At 52.1% G+C, this 25,640-nt stretch overlaps 1 protein-coding gene across 10 annotated transcripts in view; it reads right to left on the bottom strand.

Moving 5' to 3' along the window:
• LOC144284804 (adenylate cyclase type 1-like) overlaps positions 1–25,640 on the bottom strand; it is a 414,796-nt gene that overhangs the window by 374,598 nt on the left and 14,558 nt on the right. For 3 of the 10 annotated variants that reach the window (XM_077849860.1, XM_077849863.1, XM_077849862.1), the window contains exons 6-8: positions 11,292–11,368; positions 6,671–6,747; positions 1,735–1,811 (exon numbers count right to left, since the gene is read on the bottom strand). In XM_077849860.1, coding sequence (XP_077705986.1) covers positions 11,363–11,368 — 6 coding nt within the window. In that variant the 3' untranslated portion in view covers positions 1,735–1,811; positions 6,671–6,747; positions 11,292–11,362. Of the gene's footprint in view, positions 1–7; positions 1,812–6,670; positions 6,748–11,291; positions 11,369–25,640 lie in introns of those variants that run through there. The other 7 variants (XM_077849869.1, XM_077849867.1, XM_077849868.1 and 4 more) reach the window with 5 other exon arrangements.

Here is a 25,640-nt window from a genome sequence, read left to right as displayed (position 1 = left end):
GGGGGGCTCTTGGCGGGATGAGCACTGGGTGTTGCGCTATATGTCGACAAACTGAACTCCCATAAAAAATTAAAAATTCAAGAAAAAGAAAACAGGCGCTTAATGTAAAATAAGCAAACATTTAACTGATGTATTCAGTAGGTCCAATAAATGGAAATGTATGACACTAAAAAAAAAACAAACAAAACAAAACACCAGGAAAAATCTTCACGGTTCTAAAGAATGTCATTGTTTTTCAAAAGATACCCGAATGATAGAAACAGGAACACCGCAAGTACAGAAGGAAAAGCTGCCGGAGGCACCGATATGAACAATTTCCCTACTACATTAAATGCCGTAGATCATTATGAGAAAGATTTAAATGCATCAGTAAATAAGAATCTTTAAGTTTTGGACACAGTTATTTTTTTAACATAAGCAAATAAGCAATAAGGTATTTCAAATGTGAAAAAGTACCTGTACCCACGGCCACCCTGGAGGAAGAGCACGCCAAGGGGCATGCTATCGGGATCCCCCACATGACGGAGCAGCCACCTGCCTCAGTGGAGCAACCGACTTCAGGCACTGAGCAACATCCTAAATGAAATCAAGAGCCCGCCAGAGCTACTACACTGGGGCGAGCTGAAGCTTATGGGCCTGAGCAGTTCGAGCCGGGCATGGCAGTTGGTGCTGAGTGCTTGGCCCGAGCCGAGATGCCAGCTGCGGAGGCCAAGCCAATTTACATGGCAGTCACACGTCTGATTCACTGTCCCGACCTGGAGGAGCCACCTGCACACTTGGCCACCCTGCAAGAAGAGCTCCCCCGGGCACCCACTATCAATGTCCCCGGCATGTCATGCCAAAGGAGTCACCTGCCTCAGTGCAGCTCCAGCTTCGGCCCCTGAGCAACATCATGAACCACGGCAGCAGCCCACCCCAGCTCCGAAGGTGGGGCCTGATGAAGCTTCTGGGCCTGAGGTGATCGAGCTGGGCAGGGCTGTCGGTGCTGAGTGCTTGGCCAGAGCGCAGATGCCAGCTGCTGAGACCAAGCCAATGCACGAGGTGGTCACGCCTCTGATTCACTCTCCTGACAAGGAGGACCCACCTGCAATCTTGGCCACCCTTGTGGTACATCATGTCCCGGCGCATGCTATCAGGGTCCGCCACATGCCAGAGCAGCCACCCAGCTCAGTGCAGCAACTAGTGTCTGCTCCTGTGCAATATCCTGAACCACCTCAACAACCGGCCCCAGCTCCTACCTTGGGGCCTGCTAAAGCTTCAGAGCCAGAGGTGATCGAGCTGGTCACGGCTCGAGCCGAGAAGCCAGCTGCTGAGACCAAACCAATGCACGTGGTGGTAACACCTCTGACTCACTGTTCCGACATGCAAGAGCTACCTGTACCCGTGGCCACCCTGGAGGAAGAGCACGCCCAGGTGCATGCTATCGGGTTCCCGCACATGCCGGAGCAGCCACCTGCCTCAGTGGAGCGAACGACTCTGGCCACTGAGCTACATCCTTAACCAAAACAAGAGCCCACCACGGAGACTACAGTGAGGCCACCTGAAGCTTCTGGAGATGGAATACTTCCAAACTCGTTCTATGAGGCCAGCATCACCTGAAGTCCAGAAGCAGACAAAGACCCCACCCCACCAAAAAGGAGTGTTATAGACCGATGTCCCCGATGAACACGGATGCAAACGTTGTCAAAAGATACGAGCCAATAGGATCCAACGGTACATTGAGAAGTTACTCACCGTGACCAGGTGGCATTTATCCCCGGGACGCTAGGCTGGTTCAACACTCGGCAAACACCCCGTGTGACTGATCAGATCTGCAAGAGAAAAAACAAGAACCAGATGATCCTCTCAATAGATGCAGAGAAAGCATTTGACAAAATATGGCATCCTCTCCTGATCCAAATGCTTCAGAGTATAGCGATAGAGGGAACATTCCTCAGCATCTTCAAAGCCATCTACGACAACCTCCTGGCAAATTATCATTCCCAAGGGGCAAACGCTGGGAGCTTTCCCCGAAAAAGATCAGGAACGAGACAGGGATGTCCACTCTCACCACTGCTATTCAACATAACACTAGACGTCGTAGCTTCAGGAATCAGGCAACAAAAAGAAATAGAAGGCATTCAAATCGGCCTAGAAGAAGTCAAACTCTCCCTTTTCGCAGATGACATGATACTGTACACCTAGAAAACCCAAAAGACTCCACCCCAAGACTGCTAGAATTCATACAGCAAATTCGGCAGTGTGGCAGGCTACAAAATCAATGCCCCGAAATCAGTGGCCTTTCTAGACGCTAATGATGAGACTGAAGAAAGAGAAATTAAGGAGTCATCTCCATTTACGATGGCACCCAAAAGCATGCACTACCTAGGAATAAACCTAACCAAAGAGGTAAAGGATCTCTACCCAAAAAACGACAGAACATGTCTGAAAGAGACTGAGCAAGACACAAAGAGATGGCAAACTATTCCATGCTCATGGATACGAAGAACGAATATTGGGAAAACATCAATGTGACCCAGGGCAATTTGCACAATTAACATAATCCCTAACAAAAATACCACGGACTCTCCTCAGAGAGCTGGAACAGATCATCTGAAGATTTCTGTGGAATCGGAAAGGACCCCGAATGGCCATGGGAATAGTGCCAAGAAAACCACAGCGGGGGGAGCACAATGCCGGATTTCAGGTTGCGCTGCAAAGCTGTGCTCACCAAGACAGTGGGCACAGGAACAAAAACAGACACATCCATCAATGGAACAGAAGAGGAATCCAGAGGAATCCACAATCAACTCGATGGTCAAGACCATACATTCGACCAAGCAGGAGAGACCATCCACTGGAAAAAAGACAAATCTCTTCCATAAATGCCAGGGGAATACTGGACAGTCACATGCAGAAGAGGGAAACTGGACCACTGTCTCACACCGTACACAAAGATAAACTCAAAATGGATGAAAGATGTAAATGTGAGACGAGATTCCACCAAAACCCTGGGGGAGAACACAGGCAACGCCCTTCCTGAACTTGGCCACAGCAACTTCTTGCAAGATACACCCATGAAGGCCAGAGAAACAAAAGCAGAGATGAACTATTGGGACTTCACCAGGATGACAAGCTTCCGCACAGCCAAAGAGACACTCAACAAAACCGACAGACAATCTCCAGAATGGGAGAAGCTACTTGCAAATGCCCCGTCAGATAAAGGGCCAGCATCCAAGATCGCTGAAGAACCTCTGCAACTCCACAGCAAAGAGACCAACCATCCAATCTAAAAATGGGCAAAAGACACGAACAGAAAAGTCACGGAGGAAGACCTAGGCGTACATGGCCAACAAGCACGCGAGACAATGCTCTGCATCACTGGCCATCAGGGAAATACAGATCAAAACCACAATGAGAAACCACCTCACAGCGGTGAGAACATTAACAAGACAGGAAATACCAAACGTTGGACAGGATGCGCAGAAAGGGGAACGCTTTCAAAATGCAAAATTTTCAGAGGTAGCCGTACTCACCTGATAGGGACCAGGGCGGGGGGCGGGCTCCCGACCAGGCTGGGGCACTTAGGGTGGGATCTGAGAGCGGGGAGCGGGGAGGGTGGCGGGGGGCGGAGGAAGAGCCAGGGCCTTGGGGGGGCTCCTGGGGCCCAGCAGCCCAGGCCCTCAAGCCAATGCCCCAAGGCCATGCCCTGACGCTGGATGGTGTCTGCATCCAAACCCCTCTGAGCGTACGCGGATGGGCTCGGCACCCTCCCTGAGCCCCGGTGGAGGGGTCTCGCACCCTCTCTGAGCCGCCCGGAGGAGACCTGACCCGTAGGAGGCCCCACAGCCAGCCCCCTCCGCGAACAGGTCCCACCACTCCTCCCCCGCGCAGCCCTTTGTCTCTCGGTCTCTCCCTCCCTGTCTCTGGGTCTGTCCCTCCCTGTCTCTCTGTCTCTCCCTCCCTGTCTCTCGGTCTCCCTCCCTCTCTGTCTCTCCCACGCTGTCTAGATCTCACCCTCCTTGTCTCTGTGTCTCCCTCTCTGTGTCTCGGTCTCTCCCTCCCAGTCTCTCGGCATCTCCCTACCTGATTCCCTGCCTCTCCCTCCCTGTTTTTCTGTCTGTCCCTCACCGTCTCTCTCTCTCCGTCCCTGTCTCTCTGACTCTCCTTCCCTGTGTCTGTGTCTGTCTCTCCCTACCACCCCATCTTGGTCTGTCCCCGCACCACCCCCGTCTCCTTCTCTCCCTCCCTCTCTCTGACTCTCGCTCCCTGTCTCGCCGGCTCTCCCTCCCTGTGTCACTGTCTCTCTTTGCGTCTCTATCTCTCCACCAGTCTCTGTGTGTCTCCCTTCGTGTCTCCCGGTCTCTCACTCCCTGTCTCCTTCTCTCCATCTTGTCTCTGTGTCCCCCTCACTGTGTCTCGGTCTCCCTCCCTGTCTCTCTGTCTCTTCCTCACTGTCTCTCGGTGTCTCCCTCTCTGTCTCTGTCTCTCCCTCCGTGTCTCTCTGACTCTCCTTCCGTGTCTGGCTCTCTCCCTCCCTCCCTCAGTCTCCCTCATTGTCTTGGTCTCTCCCTCGCCATCTCGCTGTCTTCTCTCCCTCCCCTCCCCGATCTCTCCCTCCCTGTCTGTGTCCCCCTCCCTGTTTCTGTCCGTCCCTCCGCTTCTCTGTCCCTCCTTCCCTCTCCATGTCAATCAAATAAAGGATGACAACCGTAGGATTCTCTCAACAGATGCGGAAAAAGCATTTGACCAAATAGACCATCCTTTCGTGATGAAAACCTTCCGCCCGGTACGGATACTGGGAACAAACCTCAATTCTCATAAAACCCGTCTCCAAAAGACCCAGAGGGAAAGTCCTCTTCATTGGGAAAATCCTCGAGCTTTTAGCTTAAGGTCAGGAACACGACAGGGTGTCCACCCTCAACGCTGTCCTTCGGCACAGTAGTAGCGGTCCCAGCTTTCGCAGTGAGATTCCAAAACAGAGAGAAAAGGCATCCCGATCGGCCAAGAAGTCAAACTCTCACTCATCACAGAGGACATGACACTCTATGTGGAAAACCTCAAACAGTCACTAGATTGTACTTAAAGGATCTGTCCAACAAGACCACCTAACAATCGTGGATATCTATGCCCCGAATGTGGGAGCTGCCACGATATCAATCAGTTGCGAAGCAAAGTTAAGACATACTTAGATAATAAGACACTTTTACTTAGAGACTCGAACACGGCGCTTTCTAGGATTGATAGATCTTCCAGGCACAGCATCTCCAAAGAAACAAGCGCATGAAAGGATGCAGTGTACCACATGGATCACACAGATGTTTACAGAACTTTACCTCCAAATGCAACTGAATTCACATTCTTCTCAAGTGCATGTGGAACTTTGTCCAGAAGAGACCACATACTGGGTCACAAATCAGGTCGTGATCGATACCAAAAGACTGGGATCGTTCCCTGCGTATTTTCAGACCATAATGCTCTGAAGCTAGAACTCAACCACAAGAAGAAGTCTGCAAGGATTTCACACACGTGCAGGTTAAGGACCATCTTGCTAAAAGACGAAAGGGTCAACCAGGACATTAGAGAAGAATTAAAAAAAAATTCACAAAAACCAACGAGAATGAAGATACAACCAACCTGTTCCAAATCTTTGGGATACGGCAAAAGTGGTCCCAGACAGGGGAAATACATCGCAATGCAAGCGTCCATCCAAACACTGGAAAGAACTCAAATACACAAGCTAACCTTGCACCTAAAGGAGCTGGAGAAGGAACGGCAAATGAAACCTTCACCCAGCAGAAGACAACAGTTAATAAAAATTCGAGAACTCCACGAAATAGAGAGCAGAGGAACTAGGGAAACACATCCACAAACCAGGAGGTGGATCTTTGAAAGAACCAGTAAGAGAGAGAAAAACCATTAAGCCAGCCTTATTAAAAGAAGAGAGAAAAGACTCCAATTAATAAAATCATGAATGAGAAACGAGAGATCACCACCACCACCAAGGAAATACAAACGATCTTAAAAACTCATCCTGAGGAGCTACACGCCAATAAATTGCGCAATCGAGCATAAACGGACGCATTTCCTGAAAACCACAAACTACCAAAACCGGAACAGGAAGACACAGAAAACCCGAACAGGCCAATATCCAGGGAGGAAACTGAAGCAGTCATCATCAAAGACCTGCTAAGACACAAGAGCCCAGGGCCGGATGGCTTCCCTGGGGAATGCTATCAAACGTTTAAAGAAGAAACCATACCTATTTCTACTCAAGCGGTTCCGAAAGATAGACAAGAGATGGAATGCTTCCAAACTCGTTCTTGGAGGCCAGCAGCACCTTAAGTCCAAAACCAGACAAAGACCCCACCAACAAAGGAGACTTACAGACTGACAGACCTCACGAACACGGATGCAAACATTCTCCACAAGATACGAGCCAATGGGATCCAACGGTACATTAGGAAGGTACTCACCAGGGGAATCCCTGGGTGGCTCAGCGGTTTAGTGCCTGCCTTTGGCCCAGGACGTGATCCTGGAGACCCGGGATTGAGTCCCACATCAGGCTCCCGGCATTGAGCCTGCTTCTCCCTCTGCCTTTGTCTCTGCCTCGCCCTCTATCTCTCTCTATATATCTATCATAAATAAATAAGTAAATAAATCTTTAAAAACAAAAAAAAGGGGTACTCACCATGACCACGTGGGATTTATCTCGGGGATGCAAGGCTGGTTCAACACTCAGAAAGCACGCCATGTGACTGATCAGATCTGCAAGAGAAGAAGGAACCAGACAATCCTCTCAAGAGATGCACACAAAGCATTTGACAAAATACAGCATCCATTCCTGATCCAAACGCTTCAGAGTACAGGGATAGAGGGAACGTTCCGCAGCATCCCCAAAGCCATCGGCGGAAAGGAAAGCCCACGGCAAATAATCATCCTCAATGTGGAAACACTGGGAGCCTTTCCCTGAAGAAGGGAATGAGAGACAGGGATGTCCACTCTCACCAAGGCTACTCAACATACTACTAGACGTCACGGCCTCAGCAATCAAGCGACAGAAAGAAATAAAAGGCTCAAATCGGCAAAGAAGTAGTCAAACTCTCCCTCTTCGCCGATGACATGATACCGTACCTGGAAAACCCAAAAGACTCCACCCCAAGATTGCCAGAACTCATACAGCAAATTTGGCAGCGTGGCAGGATACCCAATCAATGCCCAGAAATCACTGGCCTCTCCATACGCCAACGATGAGACTGAAGAAAGAGAAATGAAGGAGTCGGTCCCGGTGACAATTGCACCCAAAAGCATGAGATACCTAGCAATACACCTAACCAGAGAGATAAAGGATCTCTACCCGAAAAACCACGGAACACGTCTGAAAGAAATTGAGGAAGACACAAAGAGATGGAAAACTATTCCATGCTCCTGGATTGGAAGAATTCATATATATTGGGAAAATGTCCATGTGACCCAGGGCAATTTACACATGGAACGCGATCCCTATCATCAGAAATACCATGGGCTCTCTTCAGAGAGCTGGAACAAATCATCGGAAGATTTGTGTGGAATCATCAGAAAAGACTCCGAATGCCCAGGGCAATATGAGAAAAGAAAACCACAGCTGGCGGCATCACAATGCCGGACTTCAGGTCGTGCTACAAAGCTCTGCTCATCAAGACAGTGTGGTACTGGCACAAAAACAGACACACAGATCAATGGGACAGAAGAGACAAATCCAGAAGTGGACCCTCAACTCGACCGTCAAGACCGTACATTCGACCAAGCAGGAAAGACCATCCGCTGGAAAAAAGACAGTCTCTTCACTAAAGGCTGCTGGGCACGTTGGACAGCCACACACAGAGGAATGAAACTGGACCATCCTCTCACACCTCCGGACACAAAGAGAAACTCAAAATGGATGGAAGATCTAAATGGGAGACAAGATTCCATCAAACTCCTAGGGGAGAACACAGGCAACAACATCCTCCTTGAACAGCAACTTCTTGCAAGATACATCCATGAAGGCCAGGGAAACAGAACCAAAACGAATCACTGGGACTTCGTCAATATGAGAAGCTTCCACAGAGCAAAAGAAACGCTCAAGAAAACTAAAAGACAAACTTCCAGAATGGAAGAAGATATGTGCAAATGACCCGTCCGCTACAGGGCCAGTTATCCAAGATCTCTAAAGAACTTATTCAACTCAACAGCAAAGAAACCAAGAGTGCCACCCTGAAATGGGCAAAAGACATGAACAGAAACGTCACACAGGAAGACAGAGACGTGGCAACAAGCACACGAGACGATGCTCTGCATCGCCAGCCAGCAGGGAAATACAGAGCAAAAGCACAATGAGATACCACCTCACACCGGTGAGAATGGGGAACAAGAACCAGACAGGACACAACAAATGTTGGAGAGGATGTGGAGAAAGGGGAATGCTTTCAAAATTCAAAAGTTTCAGAAATCGCCATACTCACCTGATAGGGACCAAGGGGGGGGGGGCCGGTGTGCTCCTGGTGAGCCTGGGGAGCTTGGGAATGGGGGAAGGGGGGAAGTGGGGCAAGGGCTGAAGGGGGGAGGGGGTCAGGGGCGGAAGGGGGAAGGGGAGCAGATGGGAGAGGAAGAGCCAAAAGCCTTGGGGGCACTGCTGGAGCCCAGACACCCAGGCCCTCAAGCCACCGCCCCAAGGCCATGCCCTGACGCTGGACGGTGTCTGCATCCAAACCCCTCTGAGCGTACGCGGATGGGCTCTGCACCCTCCCTGAGCCCCGGTGGAGGGGTCTCGCACCCTCTCTGAGCCGCCCGGAGGAGACCTGACCCGTAGGAGGCCCCACAGCCAGCCCCCTCCGCGAACAGGTCCCACCACTCCTCCCCCGCGCAGCCCTTTGTCTCTCGGTCTCTCCCTCCCTGTCTCTGGGTCTGTCCCTCCCTGTCTCTCTGTCTCCCTCCCTCTCGGTCTCTCCCACGCTGTCTAGATCTCACCCTCCTTGTCTCTGTGTCACCCTCTCTGTGTCTCGGTCTCTCCCTCCCAGTCTCCCGGCATCTCCCTACCTGTTTCCCTGTCTTTCTGTCTCTGCCTCACGGTCTCTGTCTCTCCATCCCCCAGTCTCTCTGACTCTCTTTCCTGTGTCTGTGTCTGTCTCTCCCCGCCGCCCCATCTTGTTCTCTCCTCTCCGTCTGGCTCTGTCCCTCCCTCTCTCTGACTCTCGCTCCCTGTCTCGCCGGCACTCCCTCCCTGTGTCTCTGTCTCTCTCCCCGTCTCTATCTCTCCACCAGTCTCTCTGTGTCTCCCTCAGTGTCTCTCACTCCTTGTCTCTCGGTCTCTCCCTCCCTGTCTCTTGGACTCTACTTCCGTGTCCGTCCCTCCCTCCCTCCCTCCCTCCTTCAGTTTCCCTCCTTGTCTCGGTCTCTCCCTCGCCATCTCTATGTCTCTCCCTTGCTGTCTCTCCCCCATCCCGATCTCTCCCTCCCTGTCTGTGTCCCCCTGCCTGTGTCTCTCTGTCTCTCCTTCCCTCTCCCCATTAATGAAAGAAAGGACAGGGGCCGGAGCATTCTCTCAATAGACACAGAAAAAGAGTTTGACGAAATAGACCGTCCTTTCATGATGAAAACCTTCCGCCAGGCACGGATACCGGGAACAAACCTCAATTACCATAAAAGCCACCTACCAAGACCCAGGGGGAACGTCCTCTTCATTGGGAAAATCCTCGAGCTTTTAACTTAAGGTCAGGAACACGACAGGGTGTCCACCCTCAACGCTGTCCTTCGGCACAGTAGTAGCGGTCCCAGCTTTCGCAGTGAGATTCCAAAACAGAGAGAAAAGGCATCCCGATCGGCCAAAAAGTCAAACTCTCACCTTTCACAGAGGACATGACACTCCATGTGGGAAACCTGAAAGAGTCACTAGATCGTACTTAAAGGATCTGTCCAACAAGACTACCTAACAATCATGGATATCTATGCCCCGAATGTGGGAGCTGCCAAGGATATCAAGCAATTAGTAACCAAAGTTAAGACATACTTAGGTAATAAGACACTTTGACTTGGAGACTCGAGCACGGCGCTTTCTAGGAATGATAGATCTTCCAGGCACAGCATCTCCAAAGAAACAAGCGCATGAAAGGATGCAGTGTACCACGTGGATCTCACAGATGTTTACAGAACTTTACCTCCAAATGCAACTGAATTCACATTCTTCTCAAGTGCACGTGGAACTTTGTCCAGAAGAGACCACATACTGGGTCGCAAATCAGGTCGTGATCGATACCAAAAGACTGGGATCGTCCCCTGCGTATTTTCAGACCATAATGCTCTGAAACTAGAACTCAACCACAAGAAGAAGTTTGCAAGGATTTCAAACACGTGCAGGTTAAGGACCATCCTGCTAAAAGACGAAAGGTTCAACCAGGACATTAGAGAAGAATTAAAAAGATTCACAAAAACCAACGAGAATGAAGATACAACCTGTTCCAAATCTTTGGGATACGGCAAAAGCGGTCCCGAGGGGCAAATACATCGCAATACAAGTGTCCATCCAACACTGGAAAGAACTCAAATACAAAAGCTAACCTTGCACCTAAAGGAGCTGGAGAAGGAACAGCAAATGAAACCTTCACCCAGCAGAAGACGATGGTTAATAAAAATTCGAACAGAACTCAATGAAATGGAGAGCAGAAGAACCGGAGAAACACATCCACAAAACCAGGAGGTGGATCTTTGAAAGAACCAGTAAGAGAGAGAAAAACCATTAAGCCAGCCTTATAAAAAGAAGAGAGAAGACTCTAATTAATAAAATCATGAATGAGAAAGGAGAGATCACTACCAACACCAAGGAAATACAAACGATCTTAAAAACTCATCCTGAGCAGCTACACGCCAATAAATTGCGCAATCGAGCATAAACGGACGCATTTCCTGAAAACCACAAACTACCAAAACCGGAACAGGAAGACACAGAAAACCCGAACAGGCCAATATCCAGGGAGGAAACTGAAGCAGTCATCATCAAAGACCTGCTAAGACACAAGAGCCCAGGGCCAGATGGGTTCCCTGGGGAATGCTATCAAACGTTTAAAGAAGAAACCATACCTATTTCTACTCAAGCGGTTCCGAAAGATAGACAAGAGATGGAATGCTTCCAAACTCGTTCTTGGAGGCCAGCATCACCTTATGTCCAAAAGCAGACAAAGACTCCACCCCACCCAAAAGGAGAATTATACTGCGATGTCCCCGATGAACACGGATGCAAACGTCCTCAACAAGATACGAGCCAATAGGATCCAACGGTACATTGAGAAGTTACTCACCGTGACCAGGTGGCATTTATCCCCGGGACGCAAGGCCGATTCAACACTTGGCAAGCACTCCGTGTGACTGATCAGATCTGCAAGAGAAAAAACAAGAACCAGATGATCCTCTCAAGACACGCACAGAAAGCATTTGACAAAATCCATTCCTGATCCAAACGCTTCAGTGTACAGAGATAGAGGGAAAGTCCCTCAGCATCTTCAAAGCCATCTACGACAAGCCCCTGGCAAATTATCATTCCCAATGGGGAAACACCGGGAGCCTTTCCCCGAAGACCAGGCACGAGACGGGGATGTCCACTCTCACCGCTGCTATTCTCAACATAGTATGAGACGTCACGGCCTCAGCAATCAGGCAACGAAAAGAAATAAAAGGCATTCAAACCCACAAAGGAAAAGTCAAACTCTCCCTCTTCGCCGATGACATGATACCGTACCTAGAAAACCCAAAAGACTCCACCCGAAATTGCTGGAACACCTACAGCATGTTAAGCAGTGTGGCGGGATACAAACTCAGGGTCCAGAAACCAGTGGCGTTTCTGTACGTGAACAATGAGACCGAGGAAAGGGACATTGAGGAAGGGGTCAATCCCATTTATACAACCGCAGCACCCCCCCAAAAAAGTGTGAGCTACCTAGAAAGAAACCTAACCAAAGGGGTAAAGGCTCTCTACCCGAAACATTAGAGCACACGTCTGAAAGAAACTGAGGAAGAGGGATCCCTGGGTGGCGCAGTGGTTTGGCGCCTGCCTTTGGCCCAGGGCGCGATCCCGGAGACCCGGGATCGAATCCCACGTCGGGCTCCCGGTGCATGGAGCCTGCGTCTCCCTCTGCCTGTGTCTCTGCCTCTCTCTCTCTCTCTGTGACTATCATAAATAAATAAAAATTAAAAAAAATAAATAAAGAAAAAGAAAAAAAAAAAAAGAAACTGAGGAAGACACAAAGAGATGGAAAAAGGTTCCATGCTCCTGGTTTGGAAGAATTAATATTGGGGAAAATGTCAACGTGACCCAGGGCAATTTACACAACTAGTGCAAAATCTGTCAGAAATTCCACAGACTCTCTTCAGAGAGCTGGAACAAATCATCAGAAGACTTGTGTGGAATCAGAAAAGACCCCAAACAGCCACGGGAATTATAGCCAAGAAATCCACTACGGGTGGGGTGGGGGGGCAGCACAATGCCCGATTTCAGGGTGTGCCACAAAGCTGTGACCATCAAGACGGTGTGGTAATGGCACAAAAACGGACACATGGATCAATGGAATAGGGCAGAGCATCCAGAAGTGGACCCTCAACTCTACGGGCAACTAAGATTCGGCCAGGCAGGAAAGACCATCCACGGGGGAAAAAAAGACAGTCTGTTCGATAAAGGCTGCTGGGAACACTGGACAGCCACATGCAGAGGAATGAAACTGGACCATTCCTCTCACACCAAACACAAGGATAAACTCAAAACGAATGAAGGATGTAAACGTGAGACAAGATTCCATCAAAACCCTCCGGGAGAACACAGGCAACAACACCCATCTTCAACTGGGCCACAGCAAATTCTTGCAAATGACATCAGCCACGAAGGCCAGAGAAACAAGAGCGAAATGGACCGCTGGGACTTCATCAAGATGAGCCGCTTCCGCACAGCAAAAGAAAAACTTGTCCCCGAAGACAAACAGTAACCTCCCTGATAGTGGCCATAGTAATTTCTTCCTAGACATGTCTCCAGAGGAAAGGGAAACAGCTAAAAGTGAACTATTGGGACTTCATCAAGATAAAAATCTGCACAATGAAGGAAACAATCAATGAAACTAAAAGGCAGCCTACAGAACGGGACAAGATGTTTACAAATGACATACCTGATAAAGGGTTAGGATCCGAAATGTATAGAGAACTTACCAAACTCAACACCCAAAAAACAAATAATCCAGCTAGGAAATAGGCAGAAGACATGAATAGACATTTTTCCAAATAAGCCACACAGATGGCCAACAGACACATGAAAAGATATTCAACATCACTCATCATCAGGGAAATACAAATCAAACCATGATGAGACATCATCTCACACCTGTCAGAATGGCCAAAATTAACAACACAAGAAGCAACAAGTGTCGGTGAGTGGTAAAGAAAGGAGAACCCTCTTGCATTGCTGCTGGGAATGAAAACTGGTACAGCCACTCTGGCAAACAGTATGGAGTTTCCTCAAAGAGTTAAAATAGTACTACCCTAAGATCCAGCAATTGCACTACTAGGTATTTACCCAAAAGATACAAAAATACTGATTCGAAAGGGTATATGCCCCTCGTGTTTAGAGCAGCATTATCAATAATAGCCAAACTATCAAGAAAGCCTAAATGTTTATCAACGTGCATGGATAAAGATGTGGTCTCACCCCAGTGAGAATGGTGAAAATTAACAAGACAGGAAAGAACACACGTTGGAGAGGATGTAGACAGAGGGGGACCCTCCTGCACTGTTGGTGGGAACGTGAACTGGTGCAGCCACTCTGGAAAACTGTGTGGAGGCTCCCCAAGAAGTTAAAAATAGAGCTACCCTACGGCCCAGCAAGTGCACTGCTGGGGATTTACCCCAAAGATACAGATGCTGTGAAACGCTGGTACACCTGCACCCCGATATTTATAGCAGCAATGTCCACAATAGCCACACTGTGGAAGGAGCCGAGATGTCCTTCAACAGACGAATGGGTAAAGATGCGGTCTATGTATACGATGGAATATTACTCCGCCATCAGAAAGGACAAAATACCCACCATGTGCTTCGATGTGGATGGAACTGGAAGGTATTATGAGGAGTGAAAAAGTCAACTGCAGAAGGACAATCATCATATGGTTTCACTCATATGTGGAATATAAGAAATAGTGAAAGGGATTCTAAGGAAAAGGAGGGGAACTGAGCGAGTAAAATTAGAGAGGGAGACAAACCGTGAGAGACTCCTAACTCTGGGAAAGAAACAAAGGGTTGCAGAAGGGGAGGTGGGTGGGGGGATGGGGTAACTGGGTGACTGAGGAGGGCACTTGGTTGGACGACCACTGGATGTTATACTATATGGTGGAAAATCGAATTTTAATAAAAGCAAACGTAAAAACAAAAACAAAAGAGATGTGGTCTATATATACAATGGAATACTACTGGGCCATCCAAAAAGAATGAAATCTTGCCATTTGCAACATCCTGGTTGGAGCTAGAGCGTATTATGCTCAGTGAAATAAGTCAGTCAGAGAAAGACAAACACCATATAATTTCACTCATGTATGGAATGTAAGAAATGAAACAGATGAACACAGGGAGAGAAAAGAGAGAGACGCAAACCAGGAAACAGATTCTTAGCTGCAGAGAACATGCTGAGGGTTGCCGAGGCGAGGGGAGAGAGGGAGTGGGTATTAAGGCGGGCACCTGTGATGAGCACTGAGCATTATGTGTAAGTGATGGATCACTAAATACTACCCTGGAAAGTAATAATGGCTATATGTTAACCATCGAATTTATATAAAAACTTGAAACCTAAAAGAAGTAATACAACAAAGAATGCAGCTAGTAAAAAGAGGAAGGGAAAAAAAAGAGGGAGAGCAAGAGAGAAAAGGGAATGTATGATGCAGTAGAATAAAATTCTTTGTGATAGGATTTGTAAAAACAAGCAAACCTCAGAGCGTGTCTGGGGCAAGCTGATTCGTCACCTGTAAAACGGGAACAATCCCTACCTCCTGGGGCTGCCATGAGAGGAACGGGGGAGGAAGAGGACGACTACAGCAACCTCCTCTGCAAACTCCCACATCACCTCCCATCTCAATCACCTCCTCGCCAACCACCACAGCCCCCGTATCCATCACCTCCACTTCCATCACTTCCCACAATCACCCTCACTGTCTCCATTATGCCCACCCCGGCAATCACCTCCACCACTTCACCATCCACCTCCTCCACCTTCCTCCTCCTCCTCCTCCACCTCCAACTCTTCCCCCTCCACCTCCACCTCCTCTTTCTCCACCCCTTCCCCCCCTTCTCCACCTCCACTCCTCCCCTCCACTCCTCCACCTCTTCCACCTCCTTCTCGATCTCCTCCTCCTCCTCTTCCACCTCTTCCCCTCCTCCTCCACCACTTCCACCACTTCCCCCTCCCCCCCTCCCCCCCACATCCACCGCCTCCACCTCCACCTCCATCATCTTCATCTGAGCTCCCCAAGGCCCAGCACCTGGCCGCATCAGCCCTACCTCACATTGTCATGCCGCTGGATGTAAATCTTGTGGAAAATCCTTTCGGGGGCTTCAGGAAGTCCTCCTTCATCTCCATGGCAACATACCGGGGCAGAAGGCTCATAAGCAGCCACTCCTGGACAGGAGAGACAGGTCTGTGTGATGCAGCAGGACTCCCCTGCGAGTCCTCGATCACCCCACCCAGGTGGTGTGAGGAGCTGCCCTGCACAAGGGGCTGCAGACCCTCCTCACGGGCAGCAGGCGGCCTGGTGCTACAGACCCTGCCTGGCCCCTGGGCCCCTGCAGCCTGTGCCCAGGCCTGGAGTGGCATTACACAGGAAACTCGCTCCCGGAGCACTGGCAAGGGGCCTGCATCACCTCCACGACACCCGGGCCACCATGGCAAACTTCACCCACCGTCCACCCACTCGTGTGCCCCCGCTTCACCGAGCAGAGGTCACAGGGTGGAAACGCCACCGGCCTCAACCAGGATGGCCAGGCCTCACTCCGCATCCCACTGCCCAACACGGCCCCAAGAGGAACCTCCAGGTCGGCCGTAAAACCCGCCCCCCTGGACAGACGGGAGTCCCGTGACCTCACAGAGATCGGTACACAACGTCTCATTTCCCCCCGGTCCTATTTTCCGATTTCTTCCTTCTCTCTGGGGGTCAGATGTTTTCTTCCCTCTCAGAGAATGGAATAAACATCTAGGCTTTTCCAGAGGTGCCCTGCCGCACAGGAGACTCCATCCCTCTTCCGGGGACTCAGTTTCCCCACCTGCCTCATTCTGCCTCTCCTCCTCCCAGGGATCCTCACCCGCCGCCAAGCCCCCTGGCCCGTGACCACAGCTGGCCACACCTGCATCTGAGGCCCTCCCCTCAGGGCCTCTCACTCCCCTTCCCAGCCTGCTTCGGGAAGCAAAGAGATTACATTGAAATCCCAGTAGACTGAGGAAGGAAGCCTGCTCAGAAGAGCAAACACGGCAGAGACTGGGCAAGAGAAGCCGCTCCCTCACTCCATCCCTCCAGCGCCAGGCTCTGCTCCGGGCCCCCTGCCCTCAGCTGCAGCCTGTCCCATCAACGCAGCAGCTCTAGTGAAGCCCTCGACCCCTGGCATCCCCCAGCCCACAGCAGGCATCGGGAGACCTCCTGGACCACAGCCCCATTCGGTGAGGCCACGTCCCACGTGATGACCTCAGGATGATGATGAGAGCGGCACAGTGACAGGAGTCCCCCGGAACCCAGGGGGCCTCTGGGAGATGGCCTCGGAGGCCTGGGGCAGGGGTGTGAGGGCTTCACCCGTCTGCTCTGGATTCCACGGAGCACGTCACAGGCCTAACACATGGAGCCCACACCCCTCAGGAGCCTCCCCAGGTCATGCGTCTCCACGTAAACCGCAGAGGAGAAGGCCGGCCAAGCGCCGCTAGATGCTACGTGGAGCCAAGCAGACGAGGCCAACCTGAGTCCCGGGCCTGGAGCCTGTGCCCAGAGCCATGTGGCCCGAGCAAGGCCTGGCTCTGCCCTGAGACCCACCCCCACGGCGGCCAAATGGACAGACTGCAATGCCGCGGCGGGACTTCACGCTACTGCCATGGCCTGTGACCACTCTCAGCACTGGGACCCCTGGGAGAGAGGCTCTGAGTGCTGGCGAGCACACGGACGCCATGCATGGACACGTCCAGGCTGACATGTGAGGGGCAGCCCCAGCGCACGGGGTGTGGGAGCTGCTGTGTGACTGGTGCCTGGCCAGCAGACGCCGACCCCTTCCTTGGCCGGGGGGCCTCTGGGGCGAGGCTGAGACACAGGCAGAGGGTGCCAGACTGTGCGGGCGGTGGAGGGAGCTTGGGCAGGGCCTCACCCAGGCCACCTCGCGGACAGGCCAAGGGCAGCATCAGCAACAAGAAGACACCTGGAAGTTGCTGGAAATGCCTTGAGGCACGAGGCCGGGACACGACAGAATGCTGCCCCAGAACACACATGGGGCTTCACGCTCTCCTAGGAAGACCCAGCGTCACAGGGCCCCACGACCCTGGGCCGCCTGGGCTGCCGAGCTGCGGTTAGGGGCTCAGGGGTGGCTCCTGCACCAGTGTGCCCCGCACGGAGGGTCCCTGGAGAAGTGCACGGTGGCCTGGCCTTGCATCGCACCTCTGCCCTGTCTGAATTCCATCACACCAGACAGGGAGATAGGCGCACAGTGTCCTCAGCAGGTGCTCTGTGAGGGGGTCATTGCCCCCCAGACCCTGCTCCCCCTTTGCCTGCCACACCTCCAATTCCCACTGCTCAGGGCTCAGGTCTTAAATCCCTCCCCTGCACCTACAAATACGCTACATCAGATCAAACAAGGGAGGCTGCCCCCCACACCCGCCGTGCCCAGCACACCCTCCTCCCCGTTCAGTATTCTCCTAATGCCCTGGAACCCCTCCCTCTCCAAGGACCCCAGCTAAGGGCACACCTCCAGGACCTGGTCTCTCCATCCCGTCAGCTGCCCTGCACCGTGGAGTTAGGACAGGGAAACTGAGTCAGTCATAGACCACAGGAGAGCACCATGCTGGGAATGCTGGGCAGTGGCATCTGGTGCTGGAAGTGAGGCCAGGGCAGAGCTGGCCGCTGTTCCCACATCCCTTCGTCACCACGAGCACAACCGTTTAGCCCCTTACTTTCATCTGGGGCTCAGAGACCTAAGATAAACACCCCGTTATCCAGCCTGCTCTTGCAGCTAGATGTGGCCCAGGAGACAGGGGGTGAAAGGTCACGTGAGAGCTTCTGGAATGGCTCTTAAAGAAGGCCTATTCTTCCTTTTGTCCCTCTGTTGCTGGGGACATGGTCTTGATGTCCAGCCCTCTACCTACCATCTTGATTCACGAGGACGAGGGCCACACACCAGCAGTGGCAGACCAGTGAAGAGATGGAGACTGGGCTGGAAGGGCTGCATGGATCAGCCCTGCCACCTCAGCCATAAAGAGGCTCCCTGGAACCCGCACACGAGGGGGAAAGAGTGCTCACACTTGCATAAGCCACTGTCATATGAAATTCCTAAGGACAGGCTGTGGCTGTACTTCTGACCAGGGGCTCAGCATCAGCTGCACCCACGAGATTAGGGATGGTCCCTAAAGCCGACACACATAACCAAGAGTAAAAGCACACAGCTTTCCCATAGGGAGCAAAGCGCCATCTGGCAAGATCAAGCACCCATCCCCTATTAAAAACAGCAAAACCTGGAACAAAGTAGTTTTCTGACATCATAAAGGTATTACCTGCAATCCACGTCCAATCTCAGACCCAGCCCGAAAGCCCCAAGCGGCAGTAAACACTGCATCAGGAGCCGACAAGCCTGATGTGGTCTGACCAGCAAAATAAAACACAAGCCAGAAATCCAAAGGACAAACTCATGAACGTGGATCCTACAAAGACTCCCAGCGTCCTACAAACACCAAAACGTGACTTAAGATAAATGTATTAGGGACGCCTGGGTGGCTCAGTGGTTGAGCGTCTGCCTTCCACCCGGGGTGTGACCCTGGGGTCCTGGGATCAAGTCCTGCATCGGGCGGGCTCCCTGCAAGGAGCCTGCTTCTCTCTCTGCATCTCTCTGTGTCTCTCATGAATAAATACATAAATAAAATCTTAAAAAAAAAAAAGAAAATCATGCAGCACAAGAGAACCAGAACAATCTCAACAAATGAATAAAGACAAATCAATAGACACCAACAGCACGATTAACAGAATAATCACCATATGTAACGAGATTTTAAAGCAGCTATTGTAAGAATCATTCGATAAACAGGCACAAACACACCTGAAAAAAATGAAAGAAGAAAAAAGAACTCCAGCAAAGAGATAAAAGATACAAAAGAGACTCAAATACAAATGTTGGAGCTGAAAAAAAAAATGAAATAAAAAGCTCGACAGGTGGAAGAGAACAGAGGAGAGACAGCCTAGTGACCTTGCAGGCGGAATGACAGAGATTGCCCACACGGATAAAACAGAGCAGAGACTGGGGAGGAAATCCCAAAAATACAGTGACCCGTGGGACCGTAACAAAAGATCCCACATTCATGTCCACGGAGTCACCAAAGAAGGGTAAGAAAATGGCTAGGAAACTTCAGAGAATTAGTGGATGAAAAGACCCCAAATTTGACAAAAGACCTAAATCTCCACACTGAGGAAACTGGAAAGACCCCAGTGCAGACAAACCGAAGACATCCACACCAGGACACAACACAGTCAAACCTCAGAAACGTCACGACAGCGGACGAGGCCGGAGAGCAACGGGGGAGTAACAGTGCCTCTCCCACGAGAAACACGGTTCGAATTACCGCAGATTTCTCATCGGGGATCGTGGAGGCCATGAGACGGTGGCCGGCTTTTCGAGTGCAAGAGAAAAGAACTGTGTACCCAGAGCCCTTCGGGAATGAAAGAAATCAAGAGGGAAAAGTAGGAGGCCTTGTCACCAACAGACCTGCCCCAAGAGAAAGACCTGTAACCAGAAAGAAAAGGAGAAAAGGAAGCATCTGGGCGTAGGGGAGGAAGAAATGACATGACATAAGCAAAAATATCCATGAATAAAATTGACTTCCCTTCTCCGCTACGTGCTGGTTGACGCGAGCCATACAGCACTGCCTGGTGTGGCTCAAATGTATGCAGAAGAAATATTTAAGACCGTGTTGTCGCAGGTGAGGCTGAAGGCCACGGAGGTGGGGTTTCTGCACTTCGCCCTACCCGGTAACATGTCGACAACAGTAGAATGTGACGTTACGTGTCTTTAGTATAAAACCTCAAGCAGCACTGAGAGAGATACGCACTCGTGGGCACAATGATATATCAAAGCTGAATTCTAAAAACGCGTTCGACTAACACAGAGGAAAGCAGGACAAAGAAACAAAACATAAAATGACAGGTGGATGCTCTGACATGATAATTACATGAAAGACAAGTGTTCTAAACATACAAAAGAGAGACATCGGCAGAGTGATTTTTAACAAGTATGACCCAGGGACGCCCGGGTGGCTCAGCGGTGGAGCATCTGCCTTTGGCTCAGGGCGTGATCCCAGGGTCCTGGGATCGAGTCTCGCATCAGGCTCCCCATGGGGAGCCTGCTTCTCTGCCTGTGTCTCTGCATCTGTGTGTGCGTGTGTCTCTCTTGTGAATAAGTAAACTCTTTTTTAAAAAAAAATTTTAAGAAGAAAAATAAATGATAGAAAATCTGGACAAAGATTAGCAACGATACAGAGCACTCAAGAAGACCATCAGCCAACAGTTATGTCAACAACAGGTATAAAACACCTCGCCCAAGAAGTGCAGAAAACACGTTGTCTTCAAGCACCCATAGAACTCACACCAAGACAGGCCATAGCCTGGGCCATGACACAAACTTCAGCGTATTTACAAGAATTCAAATTCTAGAGCATGGTCTTTGAAAATCACGGACTCAAACTAGAAATTGGTAGCAGAAAACAGCAGGAAAATCTCCAAGTATTGAGAAACTAGGCAAAACGATTCTAAGCAATCCAGGAGTTGAAAGGAGATGTCAAAGGAAAGTTTTAAAAATACACAGAACCGAATGAAAGTGAGAATACCACACACCAATATCGGTGGCGCGCAGCTCTGAAAGGGAAATTTATGAGACTATTTGCTCATACTAAAAAAGAGAAAGTTGTCAAATAATCTAAGCTTCCATTTAAATAATCTGGACAAAGAACAACAAAGTAAAGCAAATTTAGAGGAGGGAATATCATAATAAATACAAGAAAAAATCAAAGAAACTGAAAACAGGAAAAAAACCCAAAATCAATGAAACAAAAATGTGATCCTTTAAATACAGCAAATAAAATACGCAAACCTCTAGCAAAATGAGTGAGAGAGAGAGACTGATATGACATAATTAACAAAATCAGGAAGGAAACGTTATCATTACAGACCCTGCAGAAACCGAAAAGATAAAGGGAACAGTAGTCACACTTCACACATGAATTTGACCATTTCAAAGATACGGACAAGTTTCTCAAAAAAGCACAAGCCACTACAACTCACGCAGTAAGATATAAATACTGTGAATAAAACATCTGAATAGCTCTGCAACCTATTAAGTAAACTGAATTCTTAATTGTAAAATTCATACACCAATAAAAAATAAAGAAATAAAAAAATAAAATTCATATAGAAGAAATCTCCAGATCCTGATGGTTTTACTAGATATGCCTGCCAAGCACTGAAGAAAATTTAACACCAATTCTACCTAAAATTTTCCAGAAAATATTAGCCTTAGCAAGACTTTTCTAGATATGTCTCCTCATGTGAGTGAAGCAAAAACAAAAATAAATTATTGGGGCTGTACCAAATAAAAAGCTTTTACACGGCAAAGGAAATAATTAACAAAATGAAAAAGAAATGAAACCTACTGAATGGGAGAAGGTATCTGCAAATGGTAGATTCAATAAGCGGTTAGTATCCAACATATATAAAGAACCCAGACAATTCCACTTCGGAAACCCAAATTATGCAATTAAAAAACGGGCAGAAAATCTGAATATGCATTTCTCTAAAAAAGACATCCAGATGGCCAACAGGTGCATGAAAAGATGCTCAACGTCATTTATCACCTGGGGAATGCGAATCAAAACCACAATGAGATACCACTTTACCCCAAGAGAACACACCCCAACTCCTGACATAAAGTCAATATTATCTGATACCAAAACTGGATCAAGACAAAAAGTAAACTTTGTCAGGGAGATCCCCGGGTGGCCCAGCGGTGCACAGCCAGGAGCTCCAGCACCCCTGCACACCGGCCCGCCACGCCGTCTGAGTCGGGAAACGGAATGAGGACGTTAAGGGCTGAATCTGCAGGGACACAGCACGGATTGTCTGTCCCCCTGGGAGATGAGCCCTGGCCCTGGGGACCTGGGAGAGGGGACAGGAGACAGGCATCGCCCAAGAACAATCGCCTCTGGGCAGGCGGCTGGGCAGCTCCCACAGCAGGTGGGGGCAGTGGCAAGCAGACACGGCCCCAAGGATGTCGCTCTGGACTGAGCCAGGCACAGCACCCACGTCCACTCGTGTGATCCCTGCTCCCCACTGCATCCCAGGAATCCCCAAACAGAAACCCGATCAGACCACTCTGCTAAAAAGGCTGGCAGAGTGGTGGAAAGGGAGGTGGGCGGGGGGTGGGGTGACTGGGTGACGGGCACTGAGGGGGGCACTTGATGGGATGGGCACTGGGTGTTATGCTATATGTTGGCAATTTGAACTCCAATAAAATATAACAAAAGTAAATAAAAATAAACTTAAAAATAAAAAATAAATAAAGAGGCTGGCAGCGCCTCGACACGGCTTTTCAAAGAAACTAAAGCTGCTCCACGTGCCCTGCAGCCCTCACCTGCCCTTTCTGGCTCGCCCACCCCCTGGGCTGAGCCTGACCCCAGGCCCCGAAGGCTGCCCTGGGCCTCATCCGTCCAGCCTGGAGCACACGGGCCTCAGGAAGCCGCCCTGAGCCCTCCGCCCGCCCCGTCCCCTTCACGCACCTCTGAAGGTCACAGGCTCCCCGGTACAGGCCAGCGTCCCCCCACAGACAGTAAGTTCCTAGAGGGCAGGGGATCTCGTTCCCACTGGGCCCCCAGCCCCTAGCCCGAGGCCTGGCACCCAAGCGTGGGTCACAGAGCTTCCCAGGGAAGGCGGCACAACCGGGACAAGTACCGAGTCGTCACAGCTGTCTGCCCAGCCTGTCCCCTGCGCCCCCACCAGGTCCCCAGGTGGGGCCAGACTCCAGCCCTCACAGTCCCTGGGGCTTGTCCCAGTCCCAGGACCCATACCTGGCACCTGCTGGGGCAGCAAGAAACAGTCCCTGGCCTGAGGCCAGGATGTATCCCCTCAGCGTGCGGGCCACCTGCCCAATTCCTGCTGCCCTGGCCCGGGCCATTCCCGGGCTGCTTCAGGTCAGGGCCAGCCGCCCTGGAGGGAGGACAGCAGACCAGATCCTGGGGAGGGGACCCGAGGACCAACAGGGCAGATGTGGGAGTGTCGCCTGTGAGGAATCAGGTGTCCCGGTGGGATGCCGCTGGACAGGGCCCTGGAAGCCTGGAGGACACCCCGACACCTCCCGGGCCTCGGGGAGCGTCTGGGCTGCGAGTATGCAGTGATGGGAGGCTGAGCCCTGCCCAGCGACCACAGGCCTAGGGACAGGGGGTCGAGACCCAGGAGGCTGCCTGCGGGCTCCCTCCTCAGCTCCTCAGAGGCGGAGAACCGCACTACCCGCCCCCAACTGCCCCGGAGCCAGGGGACCCCACCCGCCTCCCTCCCCCTTCCAGCCCGCACCCAGCAGCACCTGTCCGCCGCGGCAGGTGGAGGCGCCAGCAGGTGAGCCAACGAGGTGAGGAGGCCCAGGGAGATGGAGCAGGAGGACGCGCGTCCCTGTGGCGGGAGGGGCCCGGCTGATAAAGCGCTCGGCTGTGGGGGCGCAGGGCGGCAGGGGCGGGGCCCGTGGGGGGAGGGGCGGGGAGGCAGTGCAGGGGCGGGGGACCTAGAGGAGGCAGGGGGAGGGGTCCGGGGGCAAGGAGAGGGACCGGGGGGCAGGGGAGGGGCCCGGGATGGGGGGAGGGCGGGGACCTAGAGGAGGCAGGGGGAGGGGTCCGGAGGCAAGGAGAGGGGCCGGGAGGCAGGGGAGGGGCCCGGGATGGGGGGGGTGCGGGGGGGGGGGGTGGAGGGCGGGACCTAGAGGAGGCAGGGGGTGGGGCTTGGAGGCAAGGAGAGGGGCCAGGGAGGGGAGGGGAGGGGAGGGGCCCTAGAAGAGGCAGGGGGAGGGGTCCGGAGGCCAGGAGAGGGGCCCGGGACCGGGGCGGGGGGTGGGGTCCTGGTATGGGGGCGGGGGCCGACGGGGGTCAGAGAGGCCCCGGGATGGGGGGCGGGGGTCCGGCCGAGCTGCGGTGGAGGGCGGGGCGGCCTGCAGCGGGAGGGGGAGTCGCGGCTCGGGCGGGCTCCCAGAGGGTCCCGCGGCGCACACCTGGGCACACGTGGGCACGGGCCCTTCGGTGCGCAGCAGGTCGCCAGGGCTCCGGGCCCTGAGGGCGGGGACAAGGCCGCCCCCCCCTCCACTGCAGCACCGGAGCTCCCCGCAGAGCTCAGGCGACCGAGGAGCCGGGAACCGCCAAACCTCACTTCCAGGGTCAGGGTGCCTTGTCCTGTCCTGCCCGCGGCCCAGCACCCGGGACAGGGGGACACGAAGTACATGTCACCCCCACTGACAGGCCACCGAACAAGGCCATTCTGCACACGGCAGTGGGCCCTGGACGCGTGCAGGAAAACCCAGGCTCTTGCTTCCCCCCTGGCCAACAAGTGGTCATTTGGGGCCCTGGGGGTTGAGGCCGCAGGGGAGGAAGCTGGAGGAAGGGAGGAGGCTGGTGCCCCTACGGGGACAACCCAAGGCAGGGGTGGGCAGAGACCCCCCCAGCTGCTCCTCTGCAGACAAAGCCCGCTGCCCCAGCCACCACTCCAAGGCCAGGACCTGGACACGCACACTAACCCTACTTCCCCACCACTGCACCCCTGTCCCCAAACACAGCCACTCCCTCCTCAAGCTGTACCCCTCAAGGTCCCAAGTGCCACCCACCCCAAGGGAGCAGGGGTCACACCTGTGATGTCTCCCTCTTACCCCCACCACCCCCCCACGTCCTAGACCCCCCAACGCCCTGCCCCTGAGCAGGCCTCAAGGGTTCTACAACAGGTTGGTTCCCCCACGTTGCTGGAATGAATTTCTGCGCTGTGTTTAGATACAATGGGGAGGGGGGACGGGGACAGGAAATGGACCCAGTCTGGCTGATATTTACAAGGCTCCTCCTGGGGGCTGGGGAGGGGGATGAGACTGACTCTGTCCCTAAACTCCTTCTGCCAGAGCTGAGCACAGCAGCAGGCACCCCTCCTGGGGAAAGGCAGTACCCCATATTTCAACTGTCCAGTCAGGGCGCTCCTGGGTGCTCTCAGGCCGGGCCAGCCTGGTGCCACAGGGTCCCCAAAGCACATGGTTACATCCCAGAGCTCCGCACACCAGGGCAGTGCAAGACTGCTGCAGGAACCTCCCTGTGGAGGCGCCCAGGCTTGGGGGCTGGGGCTTGACCCCCCCCCCCCAATCTCAGCTCCCCCAGCAGGAACGGCTCT

Source organism: Canis aureus, chromosome 15, assembly GCF_053574225.1.
Source record: "Canis aureus isolate CA01 chromosome 15, VMU_Caureus_v.1.0, whole genome shotgun sequence".
Classification (NCBI taxonomy): Eukaryota; Metazoa; Chordata; class Mammalia; order Carnivora; family Canidae; genus Canis; species Canis aureus.
The sequence above is the reverse complement of the archived record's forward strand: the minus strand, read 5'-3'. Positions and strand labels throughout refer to the sequence as shown.